The sequence below is a fragment of the Cheilinus undulatus genome, linkage group 4, assembly GCF_018320785.1.
Source record: "Cheilinus undulatus linkage group 4, ASM1832078v1, whole genome shotgun sequence".
NCBI classification, from domain to species: Eukaryota; Metazoa; Chordata; class Actinopteri; order Labriformes; family Labridae; genus Cheilinus; species Cheilinus undulatus.
In genome coordinates this window covers 20,666,536-20,685,730 of record NC_054868.1, presented here as the reverse complement: position 1 = coordinate 20,685,730, position 19,195 = coordinate 20,666,536, and the positions used below count along the sequence as shown (strand labels likewise).

General features: G+C 38.7%; 2 protein-coding genes and 1 long non-coding RNA gene across 5 annotated transcripts; all 3 read left to right on the top strand.

Moving 5' to 3' along the window:
- The first annotated feature begins 2,033 nt into the window (after positions 1-2,033).
- Positions 2,034-8,079, top strand: hmox2a (heme oxygenase 2a). 3 transcript variants are annotated; one of them, XM_041784383.1, is made up of 7 exons: positions 2,034-2,115; positions 2,585-2,717; positions 2,827-2,944; positions 4,687-4,854; positions 5,523-5,846; positions 6,003-6,135; positions 7,485-8,079. In XM_041784383.1, exons 2-7 carry the CDS (start codon positions 2,623-2,625, stop codon positions 7,610-7,612), a joined length of 966 nt encoding a protein of 321 aa, XP_041640317.1. In that variant the 5' UTR covers positions 2,034-2,115; positions 2,585-2,622; the 3' UTR covers positions 7,613-8,079. The 3 variants fall into 3 exon arrangements, with proteins under 3 accessions (XP_041640317.1, XP_041640318.1, XP_041640316.1); XM_041784384.1 differs by having other exon boundaries at positions 2,061-2,115; positions 2,597-2,717; XM_041784382.1 differs by lacking the exon at positions 2,034-2,115 and adding an exon at positions 2,200-2,303.
- A 1,410-nt stretch (positions 8,080-9,489) lies between these two features.
- Positions 9,490-14,855, top strand: LOC121508961 (scavenger receptor cysteine-rich type 1 protein M130-like). The gene is made up of 6 exons (XM_041786105.1): positions 9,490-9,532; positions 9,716-9,745; positions 9,841-10,143; positions 11,918-12,214; positions 13,643-13,924; positions 14,773-14,855. Exons 1-6 carry the CDS (start codon positions 9,490-9,492, stop codon positions 14,853-14,855), a joined length of 1,038 nt encoding a protein of 345 aa, XP_041642039.1.
- A 1,106-nt stretch (positions 14,856-15,961) lies between these two features.
- LOC121507956 lies at positions 15,962-17,455 on the top strand. The gene is made up of 3 exons (XR_005991772.1): positions 15,962-16,017; positions 16,542-16,615; positions 16,719-17,455. It is a non-coding gene; the product is annotated as an uncharacterized LOC121507956 (long non-coding RNA).
- Positions 17,456-19,195: the final 1,740 nt, after the last annotated feature.

Sequence of the window (19,195 nt, the reverse complement as noted above, 5' to 3'; positions counted from 1 at the left end):
AACCCCTGGTTGTGCTGTGGATGTCCCAAGGGAAAAGAAAATAAAACACCAGCAGTCTATGGGCATATTACCAAGGGTTGGTCAAAAGGCCCAGATGCTGTCAAGCTTGACCTTGGCTGCAGAACGACACACGTGTGTGTCAACATGTGTCCTGCCTGACTCTGGCCTGGAATAGTCCTTAAAAGGCCATTAAATACACCACCGCATGCACAAATTCAAAGTGAACCAGGCCAAAATGAATCCAATCCAGGATTCTTTCTTTTTTTAAGCTTTTGAAAATTAAAAACAAGAGGAAATCCTTCAAAGACAGGAAGGTTTCCCTTTTGTGTAATAAAGATCTAAAATATTGTGCCAAAAACAATCAGGAATGTTGTAAACAATGTTGGGGAACAAAGTACCAGTATGACAAATGTGTGATTACCAGGATCTGGCATAGCTGGACAGTAGATCATAGCAGCGTCATGTAAACCCTAGGGAGCAATAGGCTCAATATAGCACTTCAAGGGAGTGAGACACACATGATGCTATCACAGTAGCAGCATGATAAATCCCTCCAGGTCAAAAACAAGTGGCTAGGCATACTTAGGAATATTGCACATCAGTTTTTAAAAGCTACATGCACCTTCCTATATATTGTTAACTACTCATGAGTCAGAGAAAGCAGCCAAAATCCTAATAAACACAGGAAATTGTATTGAATATAAAAGCAAAATCACTCCGGTTGCAATGGAGTCGAGGTCAATGCAATATTGTTGATCATAGGAAGCTTGTCTCGGTTATTAACAATGACAAAAACAAACAGAGGTGGGTCTGTGTAGCTGGACGTTTTGTAGCAGGACACCAACAAGTACAAGTGGGGTTTTCCTACAGCGGAGCTAGGCTCTCCAGGGCCCTTCAATACATGAAAGAAGCTCTCAGAGCTGCCAGATTCCCTTTCAATACATGGAGGTTTTGCAGAGGAAAATATCCAATCTGGGATCTTTGTTCCTTTGTTCGTGTGCTCAAGTGTTCTTTTAGGATGGAAAAGGTGAACTGAGGGTGGTCTTTATTCAGGGTGTGACTGCCATTACACAAATAATACCTAGTTTAACCGCTGTCAGCTTAAAAATTCAGGTTGAGTAGGTGTATAAGTAGGTGAAACAAACTGTCATGTAAACAGCAAGCAGTTACTGTGTTGTCATCTAATGCCAGAGGGGCATACATGTTTGTATTTTGTGTGCCTGACATTAGACAAAAGGAACAATGAAAGCAAAGACTGCAGTGACCTAACTAGGGGTTTACAACAAATACTTGAGTGGTAATAGTTTTGTAAGGGGTACTTGCATGGTATAAAGGATATATTTAAGTTGTTACAGCACATAATATCATAATGGTCCATCAGTGAAGGAAGCAAGACAGTAGGCTGGAAAATCTGCAAAAATCCATCCTGAAGACAGTCGGTATATTAAGCTGTCTTTTCAGATGCTATGTTGAAGTATAGGACCACTTGATGCATTTTTACGTGTAGGCTATTATATGGAGTCTGGTGACATCTGCTGGTCTTAAGTGTGTACTACAACAATAATACCAAATAGAGCTCCATGCAGTTTTGTAAGAGGAACTGTGAACATTTAATGTGCTTTTTTAAACCACTCTTCGTTTAGGAAGAGTTCATGACAACTAAATCATTGATTAGAGACATTTTAGTTAGGAGAGTTGCCTTCTAAGGTGGCGACCTCAACAATTCAGGTCAATTCCTGAAATAGAAGAGAGTTATCGTAAAATGTGTTAGTATTCCTTCTCCTAGTTTGCCATGTAAGAAGCCATTTGTTCTGGTATAAGATTTAATCGAAGTGTTTTCTTATTTCTAGCGGTTTCTCTGACACTCTCGTAGGGAGAACTTCATTTCCCAGCATACTTTTACGCGCTTATATACAACAACACGTGCTTCAGATCGGGCCCGCCTCCTTAGTGTTATGACACGTCTGATTGGTTTAGAAGCTGTAGGTCTAGCCAATCGGCATTTCTCTTCTCTGCAAGGCAAACACCGATTGGCTTATTGTCAGAGGAACCGCTCCACCTCTACGGTCTGTCCGGCTGCCTTGCTTAGGGCTACGAAGACAGTGTTTTAACAAGGTAAATTTGCTGTTTTTGCCATCCGTATATGCGGACATGACAAGAAATGAGTGCTTTTCTTTGAGACTGTGTGGTGTCAGGGATTTTCTGCGTTTCTGTAGCTACTCTTTTATTACTAAACAGGCTACGTTCAATGTCAGTCTTGTAACTCACCTAAATGTCATCTCCTGTCTTTGACTTGTGCATGGGTAAGGGTGATATTTCTCTCACATGTAGGCTAATACATAAACAGTACATACGAATTGTTACCAGAATAGTATAGATTTTCCAGTAAACAAGATTCATGAATGGCCTATTTAACAGCTGGAGAGTTAATACCCCCAAAATGCCCTTTACTGAGATACAGTGTGTGACTTCTAAAAATGACCAAGGATTAGTTTTCTTTGTATATCTTAGAGAATTTTTAAAATTGTATTGCTGGTGTTAAAAGTTTCAGCTTTTCTTCTCTTCTGTTACTCTTACATTACAGTCTTGTCTTAAGGTAATACTCATTAGGGCACCTTCGAAATGGAAACCAAAGAGACTTCAGAGCTCATATCCAATGGTGTATCAAAAGGAGGAGCCAGGATTGTGCTGGATGATGAAGATGATGAATTTCTTAAGTACGGAGACAATATATATAAATATGTTTTATCAATTTGCTCTGTAGTTAGCAAATTGTAGGAACAGCAGAATGCTAAAAGTGCCATTTATCTTCTTTTCCTCACCAAGGCCGACCGACCTGTCCGAGATGTTAGCCGAGGGAACCAAGGAGTCCCACGACAGAGCAGAGAACTGCGCATTTGTGAAAGATTTCCTCAGAGGCCGCATCAAAAAGGAGCTCTTCAAGGTTTTTATGAAAACCATTAATTATCAACATTAAGCATAATGTGTCCAACAAGTAGTGATGTTTGCAAAATATCTGTCAACAGATTAAGTTGTAGCCAAGCCACCAATGAGGGCCCCTGTATGGCTGGGCCCTTTATGGTTAGTTAAACATGGTCTCACTCTTAACCAAGGCAATGATAACAATTGTGAACCCCAATACTTTCCATTAATTTAAAAAAAGAGAGAATCAGCAAAATACTTTACTTTTTGCCTTTTTATATGTGCATCTCAAAAAATTTGAATATCAGGTCAAAGTTCTTTTTCCCCCTGTGATTTACTCTAGAAAGTTACATTTCCATATATTCTATATTCATCTTATACAAAGTGAAACAAGATTTTTTGTTTTAATCTAGATGGCTAAGGCCTTCAGCTCACAAAAATAAAAAATCCATTATCTCAAGATATTAGAATATTGTTGAAAAGTCCAATTTGCAAAGGTTTTCTGAGCCTTTATTCTTTCAATCCAGTTCAGTTCACACTATTGTCCAGAAGACACCCTCCACCACACCAAGTGTGGTTTTTTTAGTGCCAAGTCAGTCCTGAACCACAGACATCATCATAAGCTTCTCACGAGGGTTAAGGAGAACAAGAACTGGATCAAGCACGCAGGTCCAAAGCCCTGTTTTCAGGCAAAAGTAAATTTCCAATTTAATTTGGAAAACTAAGGTCTCGGAGTCAAGAGGAACATCAGAGAAGCAAAGAATCCAAGGTGCCTGAAGTCCAATGTGTTCAGTTTGCATAGTTAGTGATGGTTTAAGGGGCCATGTCATCTGCTGCCGTTGATCTGCTTTATCAAGTCCAGAATCAACACTGTCAGCCACCTACCAGGGGATTTTAGAGAACTTCATGCTTCCATCTGCTAAGAAGCTTTATGGAGATATTGATTTCTTTTTCCAGCAGGACTTGGTGCTTGTCCACAGTGAAACTGGTTTGCTGAACAAGATATTTCTGTGCTTGATTGGCTAGACAACTTGCCTGACCTGAACCCCTAGAGAATCTCTGGAGAAATGTAAAGAAGAAGAGAGATGCCAGACTCAACAATACAGACGAGCCCAGGCCGCTATCAGAGCAGCCTGGGCAACCAAGCAGTGTCACAGACTGACTGGCACATGCCATGTCACAAAGATGCAGTCATTTGGGTAAAAGGGGCTCCAACCAATTACTGAGCGCATAAATGAGCGTAATTTTCTAGAAGGTCAACATTGCTGTATTATAAATTCTTATTTTGGACTGGTGTTTTTTGATATTCTAATATTTTGAGATTGTGGATTTTTTTATTTTTGTGAGCTGTGAGCTGTACAACCATGTCTATGGTTGGGCCTTAGTTGTAGCATAGAAGGGTCGAAAAAAATGACAGTAAATTTTCTTTACTTTGCATTTATGCCACAAATATGGTGCAACAGTAAGTAATTACAAAACCATTATTAGTAATAATGAGATACATTTTCTTTGAAACAGACTCTGGTAATTCCTTCTTGGTTTGCATATGTGTTATTCCAGCATTAACTGCTCTAAACACTACACTGAACTAAATTTAGTTTATTATTAGTCACAAAATATTGATCTTTTTTTAATAATCTTTCCGCCAAAGGCAAGGTCCCCTATCAAATTAATTTTTTTGACTGATAAAAATGTTATACAAGACATCACAGTATCTGCTTTATTTTTATGTCTCACTTCTTGTATTTCTGCTTCTGTTTCCAGAGGGGCACAGCAGCTCTGTACTTTGTCTACTCAGCCATGGAGGAAGAGATCGAGAGGAATAAGGACCATCCCTTTATTGCTCCAATTTACTTTCCCACAGAGCTGCACCGGCGTGAGGCCCTGGCCCGCGACCTCGAGTATTTCTATGGTGAAGACTGGGAGAGCCAGGTCAGCAGAAAACATTGCAGAACACAAATTTTCAGGAAGTAGAACACAAGGAGACCTGCTGCTGTGTAAACAGCATTACGATTTCAGTTTCTGATCAGTGAATCAACACTTAAATTTTTCAGTACACAAATGTGTAGACATTATTGGTGAACATGGTACAAGCACTTGTCCATCTTGATAATTTAAGAAAAATTCTAAATGCATCATAGCTCTTTCAGTTTTGCTTTACTGTAGTCGCACCACAAATGATGAGGATAGAGTGGAGCATACTAAGTTCTAAAGAGCTATTTTAAAATTATCTGTAAAAAAATGAAATGTGCGTGCCAGCATATCAGATTGTGCATGCAATTTCAGCTTTAATGATAAACATCATCATCACTCAAGTCCATCCTGATGTGCCCCGATACTTAACTTAAAGAGCCTGATCAGAGATAAAGAAAGACAGAAATTGCTGCTTTTTATAATCTTTTGCTTTAACAATGAGTTTGACACTGTTTTTGCTGCTATATTTAATATGACACTGCACACCATAACTAGAGCACAGTCTGAGAAGCTTTTGTAAGCCAGCACTTTTGGATGACAGCATGACAAATCATCGCATACATCAATTAAGAAATTTATCTGACTTGAAGTTTTGTCTGGCTATAATGATGTGTTCTTCTTCAAAGGTCAGTCTCTCTGCAGGCACCAAGCCATATGTGGACCGCATCCATGAAGTGGGAGCACAGGACCCAGGTCTGCTGGTTGCCCACTCCTACACCCGCTACATGGGTGACCTCTCAGGTGGACAGATCCTGAAGAAAGTGGCCCAGAGGGCTTTAAAGCTCCCCTCCACAGGCGAGGGCCTGAACTTCTACCAGTTTGAAGGGATCCACAGTCACAAAGGCTTCAAACAGCTTTACAGAAGCAGGATGAACGAGCTGGAAATGGATGCTGACGCCAAACAGAGGACTGTGGATGAGTCTAACCGGGCCTTTGGATTCAACATGATGGTGAGAATACAGAGAGGATAAGCTGTTGAATTGGAGCGAAAGATGCTCATAAAGATTGTAAAAATTGTAATGTATACTTCAGAAGGAGTTATCAAAAGGCATGTTGTTTGGTGAGAGAAAAGATATGTCAAAAATCTTACCTTATGCCTAAAACAGGTGTTCACAGAGCTTGAAGAGATTGGAAAGACCATCAAAGATGAGGTCCAAGAGGCAGGTTTGGGACACAGTCATGCAGAGATCATGGAGGGTGGTGATATTAACAAATGTCCCTACTATGCAGCAAAAATGGGTAAGAATAAGACCTAAAATTGTCTCACAGATTCCTGTTTATAAAGTAAATGAAGAAAAGATAGTCTTCAGTGTAACTCTGACATACACAGAAAAGAAACATGTGAACACATAAAGTAAATGCTGTATTGTAGACCTTTTTATGGAAAACCTATGCTGTCAGTTATCCATACAACAGATTTTATCACGTTTCACCATGATATTGTGTAAATTTCCTTTTTTTTCCAAAAAGATGTTGTCATCTCAAGATAATAACACTGGTTCTCAGTAGAAACAGGTGAATTTCAGTTGTTTTCTAGAGAGCTCTATAATTAACTTGTCATCATGGGAAAACCAGTGTTATAAGATAAGATAAAGACGTTGAGAAGAAAACCAGACATTACTCATTATTACAGGAAACCAGTCAAGTTAGCAATGTGCATGCACTTAGAGCATCTGTGCCTTTATACAGAGATGTCAAATGTACAATTTAATTATGAATAAGTGATTTTAAAAGAAGTTTAAAATGTTAGAGTAATATAAAACCTTATGGATGAATATGTCAGCATATATAATGGAAGATCAAGAGATAGTTTAAATGGTGTGAAAACAGTGTTATGGTTGTTTTAGAAATAATGTAACTTTAGAGGAATTATGTGATATTTTTTAAGTAGGTTGATGGACTACTTGTCAGTAGTATGTTGAGATGAATCGCATTAATTGTGATTAATTAAGGTCCATAATTAGTACACAATTTTTTTTAATTGCAATTGATGGCATGCTTATTGCTCCTTCTAGCACATTTCTGTTAAGCCACTGCAGCATCTTTCTGAAGCCACAGTGATGTAAAATAAGTCCACTTCTGATTCTTAATGTTTCATTCACTTTAAAATCTCACTGACAGCTCAGAGGACAAGTCAAAACTTATCTGCACCTGGTGTTATCAAACTTTTACCTTATTACTGTTCCCTGTTATAATGTTATAATGTTCAGTCCTGCATCCAAAGAGGAAACCAAATATCCTTAGTTTAAGATGGTAGAAAAATCCAAAATGACACAAAGACAGTTTTAAATGCAAAATTGGTAAAAATTAAAAATTTGCTAAAAAAGGAAATAATTAACTGTGTTTACCAATATAAATTGATTAATTGTGATTGAAAACTTTAATTGTTTGACAGCCCTGGTCAAAATTATTCAAATAGAACAGTAAAAGGAAGTAGAATGGGCAAGGTGGCCACCTAAACCACATACAAAGTATAAAAGCATGCAAAAATAACATAATTTAATCCTTAATAAGGCTTGTCTTAATGATGGCTGTCTTTTTTTTCTGCCTTCCCTCCCCCCATCTCCTCTGTCTCCTCATCTCAACAGCTGCCAGTGGGAATCCCACCTATGCTTGCCAGTTAGCCGTGATGCTTCTCAAACATCCGCCTTGCCAGGTAGCTCTGGCTGCCTGGGTTGCCATCCTCGCTGGTTTCACCGCCTGGTACCTTTTTTAGCTCTGTGACTCTTAATCTATCAGCAGAGAAGCATCCTACCATATGTAATGTTTTCATCATGACTTTCTGAAAAAAGCTCAAAACATTTTAAGGGCTGTTTTATGCAAAACAGTGAAGGCATTTCCTCATCTATACATTGCCTTTCATACCTCAGTTGACATATTTTGTTGCCTCATTTCCTTATTTATTTTACCGTGGAGAAACTTTATTCCATCCAGGCCGCTAAGAATATCAAGACAGATAATCAAAATAATGAAAGTGCAACATAAAAGTTGACATAAATCTCAGAATACGCAGAGGAGGAAAAGGAAATTTTTCACCAGAAAACTTTAAATGCATTATTTTCTATCAAGTACTTTTAACAGAACTTGAATGCAATCGTATGACAAAAACACTGGTGTACAATTGTGTCTACATGTTGTGGACAATTTTGATAAGATGCTAAATAAAAAGGTCAAGATAGTCAATTCAAACTCTTCAATTGTGTAAGTACTTTTTGTGTCTGGAAGAATGAGGACATACTAAGTGTTTTGCATTTGTGTTAACAGAAATGTTTTTCTGATCTATTGTCAAACTCCTCCTTTACAAATCAGTAGCATTGTCCTGTCTCAGTGACAGCCACTGCCAGCGGCGTTATGTTTTCAGGATGTCCGTACATTGTTGTGAGCACAATATCTTAAGAACAAGTCAGTGGAGTTTCTTAAAGGGGACATATTATGCAAAAATCACTTTTTCAGGCTTTTCTAACACAAGTATGTGCCCCTGGCCTGTCCACAATCCCCTCAAGTACCAGAAAAATCCATTTCCTCTCCCCCTCTCTTTCTCCACCTTTTAGAAAATATATGCTGAACAAGCCGTTCTCAGATTTTACACCTAGTGACCTCCCAAGGGGCGTAAGTACCCATCCCCAGGTTTGGTTGGCCCTCCCCCACTTGGAGGAAAGTTCTGCCCCGCTCTACTGATCCTTTCAGCTACCAGCTGAGATGCTGGATAGCTCAGTGGGTTACCCTGCTGACTATAAGTCTGGGAGATTGATGATTCAAATCCCAGTCAAGTCCTTAACTTTGGATAAAAGTGTCTGTAACAAAAGGAGTGCTGCATCCATTTCCTCAGAGGGGTGTGGTCAGGAGCAGAGTCAGACAGCTAATTACCATTTAAGCCACAGACACAGAAACGGCTCGTTCTGAGAAGGGCTGTAACATAAGGGGTTTTTAGACATGCAAAAATCCAATACTGGAGTGTTTTTTCAACAATAAACTTCACAAGCATGTTTTGGGGACCTCTGGGACCAATATAAACTTGTATTAAAAAGGTAAAGCATGTCCCCTTTAAGACCAAGACCATTCTCAAGCACTACAACACTAATATGAGTATCATTAAGACTTGGAATAGTTCATTTAAAATCACATATTACGTATGTGGTTTATCATCATCTTGCTGGAATGTGCAAGGCCTTCCCTGAAAGCTGAGCTGAATGATAACCCAAGCAAGACATCTGAAACAGCATGAAAATAAAGTTTCTATTGGCCTGTATTTTTTTTATAGCAATAACACACAAACACCAGAGAGCACAAGAGTGTCAGTAATTCATTTTCTAGCCTGAAGTGAATTGAACATGGAGTTTAAAATCTCATCTAAATGTAGAGTAAAATGGTGTTCTGTTATTATTCAGCAACTCTTTTAGAAAAACTCAAGTTTTGGTTGAAGCAAGTATTTCACAATCAGGTTGAAATCAGATCTACAGAAAGCTGACAACAGGAACTTGAGTGAGGAGATTATAAAGAAACGGATGGCTCAGTTTATGTGGTTAGCAGTGGGGAATTCAAACACAGATGCAAACAAGTGACAGAGTGAGTGAAACGATAAACTCCGTCGACATGAAACACATACTAACAGCAGTCATGTTGCTGTGGAGCTCTGGTAAGACTGCATTAAGGGATGGCTAGGGGATTTTTTTCTGTCTTTGCTTCTCAGAAATTACATTTAAATGAGGTGAAGATGTTAATACTGATGTGTTAGAGTAAAATAAACTTACAGTGAAAGGTTAGAGTTGGTCTGTAGATGCAAACTGTCATCCATGTTCTGTTATTTGACTTTCCTCAGGTCTTCAGGCCGGCATAGATCATTCTGCAGGTAACGCAGGAGAACAAAAAGATACAAAGTTGACAGGTTTCAGTGTATATTTAAGTTGACTTTATCATGTAGTAAACCAGTTTGTTTCTGTTCAGAGTCTCTAAACATCAGGTTAACAGGTGGAGCCAGCCGCTGTGCTGGACAACTGCAAATGAAATTCAACAATGTTTGGAGACCAGTGGATGACCCAAAATTTGGCTGGAACTTGAAGACCGCAGCGTCAGTGTGTCAAAAGCTGGATTGTGGATCCGCTTTGTCAGCCAAAATTCAGCAAAAGTACACATCAAGGCTTGTGTGGAAGGTCAAGGCTTCTAGTGTTCAGTCTGCATCTGCACTGAGAGAGGATGTAAAAATGCAGTCCCAGTACTCCCTTTCCAGCTTGGACATCACCTGCTCAGGTAATGCAGCAGCAATTGCATGAGCATTAGTACATCTTGAAAATAAAGAGAGAGAAAATTAAGCAAATATTATCACTATTGTAATAACAATTTTGAAAATGAATTAATTCCAAAGAAATCTTCCATGAAGAACAAAATTAAAAATCAGAAAGATTCAAATTATCAAATTCATCAGTTGATTTTTTTTTAAATAATCTGTTCATCTGGGGTACCAGCTGGCCCAGCATTGGCATGGTCTTGTGCAATCCTTAAAGCCGGCATTCTGCATTTGATTTCAAACCATGCTCCCTACATGGCATTTCCTTTACCAATGATTCTCAACTTTTATTCCACAAATTTTAGTCAATGTTTTGATTAAAAGTTATTATATATATAACAGTGCTTAACAAATTTATTAGACCACCACCCTAAGTAAGGTTTATGCCACAGCTGCCCTAAATGAACAGCATTGGTAAAAATTGTTAAAACCAATTTTCTTATGTTTCTGCAAATATCTTTAACCCAAATGATATTTTTAATGCTAAAATATCATTATTATTGTTATCCATGAATTTTCAAATTTACTGATTTACAAAAAAACTGAAAAAATAGTAAAGCACATTATTATTTCTTAATTAATATGTCAAATTATAGTTATTTACTTGCTTTCCTAAACAGAAAAATTAGTTTTAGTGCTTGAATGTAATGCTTAATTCATTTCTGACTTCTCAGAGAAGCCCAGTGAGCCGGCTCAAATTCGGGTTTAAAAAGGTGAATTCAGTTTGAAATTCCTCATTCCTGTTCAAAATGGTAAAACGTGGAGAGCTCACTGAAAATGAAAAAGTCGGGCATTAAAGCACTTCATGATGCTGGATGGTCTCTGAGACAGGTTGTCAAATAAATTTGTTAAGCACTGTATATAAGGACTTACTGACTGAAACTGGACTGAAGTGTTTTTTTTTAAGTTATTCAAAAAAATTAATGTCAGTTGTTTTTTTGTGTAGCTTTGTTTCTTCTTATTTCAGTCAATATTATGATTTTGACAAACCGGCATTTGTTTTTTCCACTGGTAGCTATAGGCACAAGTTTTTTCATGGTAACCTCATTTTACAAATGAGATTTGAGACACATTAAACCGAAGATCTTGTTTTTCTAACCCATGCATTTGATTATGATTACAAAAAAACATGGACAAATACTTCTTAAAGGGGACATATTTTACCCTTTTAAGACAAGTTTATATTGTTCTCAGAGGTCCCTAAAACATGTCTGTGAAGTCTGTTGTTAAAAAAAACTCTCCAGTATTGGATTTCTGCATGTCTAAAAACCCCTTTGTTTCAGCCCTTCCCAGAACGAGCCATTTCTATGTCTGTGGCTTTAAATGTTAATGAGCTGTCTGACTCTGCCCCTGACCGCACCCTGCACAGGAAATAGATGTGGCTTAATGGCTTAATGGAGCTGCCAGCAGAGAGGAGGATTAGGAGAGAGGGGTGGAACTTTCTTCCAAGCAGGGGGGGGAACTGAACCTGGGGGCGGTGCTAACTCCCCACATGACATCATGGGGGAAAATCTGAGAATGTCTTGTTTTAGCACACAAAGGTTGTGAAATGGGGGGGTGGGGGGATGGATGGATTTTTCTGGTACTTGAGGGAATTGTGGACAGGCCCGTGGCACATATTTTTGTAAGAAAGCCTAAAAAAGTGATATTCGCTCAATATGTCCCCTTTAAGTTTTTTTCACACAGCTGAGTGCAGCACTGTAGTTTGACACTCTGTTCTCTCTTTCCCTTCTGCAGACTCTGTCAGGCTGGTGAATGGGAGCACTCTGTGTTCAGGCAGACTAGAGGTGAGAGCCAATCAGTCGTGGTACTCGATTTGTAAAGATGGGTTTGACTGGCAGGAAGCAGAGGTGGCCTGTAGAGAGATCGGCTGTAGGGCTCCTTTGAATTTCCAGTCAGAGCTCTATGAAAGCAACAACCCCTCCAGGTGGAGGAAAGAGTTCAACTGCTGGGGAAATGAGTCGTCTCTGCTGGACTGTGACACCCACGAGTCAGAAAGGAAACCCTGCCCACATGTTGAACTTCAGTGCTCAGGTAAAGAACAGCTAGAATTGGCCTTTTGGTGTCAGTTAAGTGTTGCAGTGGTACTAAAAAGATCATGCCACTAAAAAGATAATTATGTAGCTGTTTTCAAGCTTTCAAATATATAAGAAGGAAATAAAAAAGGCCCGTCCAGGCTGAACTTCAGCTGTGAGCTAAATCCTTATCTTACACCATTACATACAGTGCCTATAATTGTATTCACCCCCTTGAATTATTTACCCTTTTATTGGGTCATAAATCAGTCATGGTTAATATAATTTGGCTTTTCTTGCAAAAAAAAAAACTCTGTAAGGTCAAACTGAAAACAGATTTCTACAAAGTAATGTCGATTAAATAAAAATATGTGATGTAGGGAAGCAGGTGGCCTAGTAGTTAAAGGCGCTCCCCATGTGCGTGGGCGGCCCGGGTTCGAATCCGGCCTGAGGCCCTTTGCTGCATGTCTCTCCCCTGCTCTTGACCCTGTTTCCAACTCTATCCACTGTCCTCCTCTATCTAATAAAGGCACAAAAATCCCCCCCCCCCAAAAAAAAATGTAATGTAAAATAAATCCTTGCATGGCTAGAAGTGTAAAAGTGTTAACCTTTACATTTCTAAGTCACACTGACAAATAATGTCTGTTAATGAAAGCCATGAAATGATAAAGAAAAAGCTGAAGAATACTTTTGTTTAAAGTGAACAAAAGATACTTGTGCCCTACTAAAAGGATAAGTGCTCAGGGAAGAGATCCCTAAACACAGTTCAGCCCGTAATATTGGCTGCCGCAACTGTGCTGACAGATGCACAACAAGAAGTTGGCACTTCACCAGATTTGTCAAGTGGGAACCTGTTTTCCCCAGGGTTTTAGCCAGTTAGCCCCACTACACCTCCAGGATCTTCAGTGTCCCAGAGCCACCTACTCCCTCCATGCTAGCGCTCACCACTAACCATGCAAACACAGAGACAACCTTTATCTTATCTGTCTACCGGACGGTCACCACATCCCAAACAGCACCACCGCCTTCAACAGACCCAGGATCTGTACATGCCAATTCAAGAAGGTCACAATGCTGATACCCATCCTAACATGACTATTGACTATTTCAGGTAAATATTACACTTGAAAATGCAAAGAGAACATGAAAAAATTCACAGAGAGAGAAAAGTAAAGAGAGCGAGCCAAGCAAGAGGGTAGGGGAGACAGAGACGGGGTAAGGTACCCTGACCTGACCAGGGCTAGCACTCACCCCACCAGACAGGGCTGAGGCTTTACATTTTCCAACTTCCTTATTCTTATGGGGGAAAGGAGAAAAGAAAAGAACATCATGCTAATAAAAGCCAGGAGTTCATAAAGAAAAAAAGATAATTTACCTGGTCCTTTGTTTTTTTTAGCTCATGGTAAAGAAGGAAATTTGAACCTTGTTTCTTCTTCCCTCTCTTTAGAGCCTGATGATGTAAGGCTGGTGGCAGAAGACAGCCACTGTGCTGGTAGACTGGAGATGAGACTCTTGGATCAATGGAAACCGGTAGATGGTCTACATGGAGACCTGAAGTCTGCGACATCAGTGTGTAAACAACTGAATTGCGGCTTAGCTCTGTCAGCTGAACTCAAGGTTTCTTCCTCAAAATATGTATGGGGGATCATTTCCTCTGATGCTCCACTGAGGGAACATGTATCCACCAGGCCCTGGTTCTCGCAATTCAGCCTGGATATCACCTGCTCAGGTAGCACCCTTTATTGCTAAAATCAACTAGATACAGCAGTTAATCACAGGTAGCTGACTCCAAATTATAGTCATTATTTTTCTTGAAATGGGAACACCCATCCATCCTTATCTGGAGCCAGGTCACAGTGGTAGCAGGCTATCACAGTTGACCTAGACGCCCTTCTCCCTAGTGGTACTATAAAGCTTCTCCTGGGGGGAATTCCCAAGCCAGAAGGAAGGATATACATTATAACCCTTCCAGTAAGTTCTCCCAGGGGTCCTAAAGACCTCTTAAGGATGGTGACCAGGAGGCATCATGTGCCCTAACTACGTCAATAGACTCCTTTGAGTATGTAGGAGAAGCAGCTTTACTCCAAGCTTCCTATGAATGTCTCAGCTCCTTACCCTATCGCTAAGGCTGAGCCTAGCCATGATTCAGAGGAAACTCATTTCAACTGTCACTTGTATCCATAATCTCAGAGACATAATTTACAAAATAAAATCTTACTGCCCTGAAAAGGTTTGAATCTAGCAACTGCCTCTATGAATTCTTTGCTAAGTTGTTAAATAAACCTGAAAATGCAGGGTGCTTTTCTCACTAAGCTTTGCTGTGCATTTTGTTGCCAAATGAGAAAATTTTATTTGTAACTAATGGGAGTTGCACATATCAACTCAGTGATGAAAAGTTCTCAAACATAATTCATGATGGAAAATTTATGCTTCTTAGTCGTCACAGAAAATGCTCAAGGTTTACTGGAATAAAATCCAAGGTCATGAACATGATCATGATTGCTTCGAAAAAGAATACATTTTTAAAGAATTTTACAGAATTCCTTTTCAGTCTGTTATGTCCATCTTTGCTTTCAGCAAATGTCAAATTGGCAACTAAAACCCAGGAGGCTCTTTCCAGCTCACCTTACCACCTCCAATACAGCCAGAGGTGGAAATAGTACACAACTATTGTCCTCAAGTAAAAGTATAGTTACCGCGGCTAAAATTTAATTAAGTAAAAGTAAACATAGTGGTCTATAAATCTACCCATGTAAAAGTGTCAAACTTAAAGTTTACTTTAAGAACTGAGTAGCTACTGAGGAGTTTTTACAGTAAAATAGGAGCTTTCCTTATTGGCATGTACAACAAGAGAATAGATCTCCAACCAGTTTGTTCAAGTTAAGTCACACACCTCTATAATTTAGTTAAATACACAGCAGCATTTACAGTGATAAGTTAACTCATATAGAGATAAAGTTAACTCTTTAGAAAGTGTCTATATTTGTTCACAATACATAAAGTTAAACTGAACTTTGAAAGTGTTAAATATTTTACATGACAGAAGCTGCAATAATTCTTAGAACATCTAAGTCATCCGCTGCAACTCTAACTCAGTGGATAACTTCACTCATGGTGGAAATCTGTCTCAAATAAAAACAACAATCCACCAGAAACATGAGCAAAAGAACCCCAGCAGGGATCACTGTACAACAGGCAACATCTAAACACAACTAAACACATATAAAACACATCTGAACACTCTGCCCAAGGGCATGATGGGGAGCTGAGATCAAGTGACTATCATGCAGAGTTACGCTAGCACTAGTAGATCAATACTGTTAAATAACCCAAACACTTAAGATTATTTCACTCAGAATGAAGTTAAAAGCAACTCTGAAATGTTTACCCTGAGATATCGACACTCAGGTTTTTGCTGTTTTGGGTTGTGACATGGAATCATTCTCTTGCTATGTGCTACTCTGTACTAAAGTAAAAGTACAGGTACTCTGGTTAAAACTTGCTGAAGTAGAAGCTAAATTACTGATTGCAAAATGTACTCAAAAAAGTACAAATACCCCAAAAACACTTAATTTCAGTAATTTGAAATTTGAAATTACATTTGTAAATGCAATTTGTAACTTTCCCCCCCTGAATACAGCACACATCTCACTCAGAAATTGTTGATCCTTTACTGTTTATGGAAGCAGACCACATCCACCAGGCAAACCACAGCTGTGTTTAACTAAATTGTTGTTGTTGTTTTTTTCTCTCACTATCTCTCCTCAGGGAGTATCAATATTTCTCACACCGAGGCGGATAACAGTAAGCTGAATCAGACAGGTATGAGTAGCATTTGCATTATTTCTGTTCAAGTTTTTAATTTAAAATGCTCAGAAAAAACGTTGCCCAGAGAGCATGCATCAGTTTCCTGTTCCCAGTTTTAAGTTATGAAATTATGCCAAGCTGATTTTTTTTTTTCAAATATTAGTAATGTTTTCTCTAGCAAATGATGCTGGTAACCAACGGTAGTGTGAGATAGCATTCTTGAAAACATTAATACAAGGTAAAAATTAATTTCCCACCCATGGAATCAATCTGAGAAAGGCTTTGAAAAGATTCTTTTTTCAACAAAAATGTTTTATTAATTATGATAATTAGAAAGGTTATATCCTGAAAACCACTTTCTACAAATCACTGTACAAAAAATACATCTAAAAGTTATTTATCATGAAATTTGCACTCTACAAATAAACTTCAAATTTTGACAAAGAATTTATTGCACTTAAATTTTACATAGACGTTTTACTCATGATATTCTTAAACTATCCGTGCTTATAATATAACTGCTTTCTTGACTCTTAAAGTGTTCATCGGGAGGCTTGTTGGCCTGCTGCTGACACTGGCATCTTTCCTAGCAGCTATCTGCTTCGTCAGAAAGGTACAGTGAACACATAAGAGATGTGATCAATAACATTCAGAATGTATCAGACTGTTTAAAGCACTTGGTGTTCATTTGCTACCATACCTCTCTACGCCACCAGGGCTCAGAAACCAGCTGGCCAGGAGAATACAGACCTTGAGTACTACAACCTTGGTGCCCCAACAGCAGAAATGCCAAACACCCAAACAGGGACTGAGGCAACAGATCTCTTAAGAGTTGCAAATACATTCGCTTGTTTTGTTGTTTTTCTTTTTTTCAATTGATAAGCCATCACCACTAAAAAATTCTTCCTTTGAAAAAATATTAAAATAACACATGAAGAACCTTTCACCAGTGGAAAACAATTGGCACATTGTAAAATGGAAAATCCAGCAAAGATGATACTCTACAGTTTAGCAGCTAGAATCCCACATCAAACAAGAATGGGACAACATTCCTCTCCCAAATCTGGTCTCCTCACATCCCAGACCTTAACAGACTGTTGTTAAAACAAGAGGGAATGCTACACAATGATAAACACGGCCCTGTTCTTACTTTCTGAGATGTGTTTCTGCCATCAAATTCAGAATAAGCTAATATTGTTCATGAAATGTTCAAGTGTCTTATTTCAACATCTGTTCTTTTCATTCTATTGTGTATGCAATATTTTTATGAGGTTTGCTAATTATTGCATTCTGTTTTTGTTTACATTTTACACAGTGCCCCAACTATTTTGGATTTGGACTTGTGATTTTAAATGTAAATGTTGTATTTTTATGTAAAGAGGGGTATGTAACATAGCAATATTATGACTCTGGTAAAAAGTAATTTTCCAGAAATGGAGACTAGTAACCACTGAATCAGAAGGAGAGTTCATATATAGTTTGGTTTTGTTGTATCTTTTAATCTTGTGAGTCAACCTGTGACCACAGGATCAGTAAGTGTTTATGACAGTATGTCAAACACCATTTCAGTTTCAGTGTTCACATAAGTCCTGCCTGTCACTGCACTGATTAACATCTGTCAAACCACTGAGGTTGTTGGTGGCATGCCATATCTCGGAGCAGGTACCTACTGACCACTGTATCAGGGCCCATGCTCACAGGTGCTGACAATCAGGTGCCAATCAGGTACCTGATTGTCAGCACCTGGGGGTACAAGAAGCTCAAAACGAGTTAACAGCAAAAAAAAAAAAAAAAAAAAAAAACAGCTGTTTGGTACTGACAGATAAGACTAAGCAAATTTTTCATGGCTGCAACCCACATACTCAGCTGTGGTGCTCATCCCACAAATGCATGTTCTTTACAAATGTAGCACCATTTAAAAAGGAAATAAACACGCTTTCTAACAGTATATGATCTATTGCCAAGAAGCATTGTTACAAAAAAGTTTCTTACTTTTTGTGCAAGGTTTTGTTTAAAGACCAACATTAGAGGGGGGTTTATGACACCACTTATTTATTTCAGCCTCAGCTGTGCTGAATGATAACCCAACTTCAGTTTTCATGAATGGCAAGATATCTAAAACAGGGTGAAAATAGTGTTGGGCTGTATCTCTTTACAGCAATAACACACAGACATCAGAGAGCACAGCGTGACAGTTACCTATTATCTAAGGGGTCTTATTATTCAGCAGCTCATTTACAAAAGCTCAAGTGTTAGTTGAAGCAAGTGTTGCACAAATCAAGTTGAAAATTCAGAGTTCTAAAGAGACAGCCAGCATTCGTGACTGACAACAGGAACTTGATTGAGGAGATTATAGAGAAATGGATGGCTCAGTTTATGTGGTTAGCAGTGGGGAATTCAAACACAGATGCAAACAAGTGACAAAGTGAATGAAACGATAAACAGCAAGCTGCTGCACTGGGAAGACTGCATTAAGGGGGGGCTGAGAGGATTTTTTTTCTGTCCTTGCTTCTTAAAAAGGAAATTTGAATGAGGTGAGTATGTTAATACTGATGTGTTAGAGTAAAATTAACTTACAGTGAAAGGTTAGGGTTGGTCTGTAGATGCAAACTGTCATCCATGTTGTATTGTTTGACTCTCCTCAGGTCTTCAGGCCTACATATCATTCTGCAGGTAACGCAGGAGAACCAAAGGATACAAAGTTGACAGGTTTTAATGCATATTTATAAGTTGACCTTTTCATGTAGTAAGCCATTTTGTGTCTGTTCAGAGTCTCTAAACATCAGGTTAACAGGTGGAATAAGTGAAATTCAACAATGTTTGGAGACCAGTGGATGACCCGGTGTTTGATAGGGGTAGAAGGGCTGTAGCTTCAGTGTGTCAACAGCTGGATTGTGGATACCCTTTGTCAGGAAACATGTATCCCACTGACACATCAAGGCTTGTGTGGAAGATTGAGACTTTCAGTGTATATTCTTGACCTGCACTGAGAGAGGATGTAAAAAATGAAAGCCCAGTACTCCCATCACTGTTCTGGTAATAATATAAACAAATTAATTACAAAGAAATTTCTTATGAAGAACAAAATCATTCTGAATTGTTAAAACATAAAAAGTCCTGAAAAAGACAAATGATTTGAATTTATCAAGGGATTTTTTTCTTTAATAATCTCGCTATCTGGAGTGCCATCTGG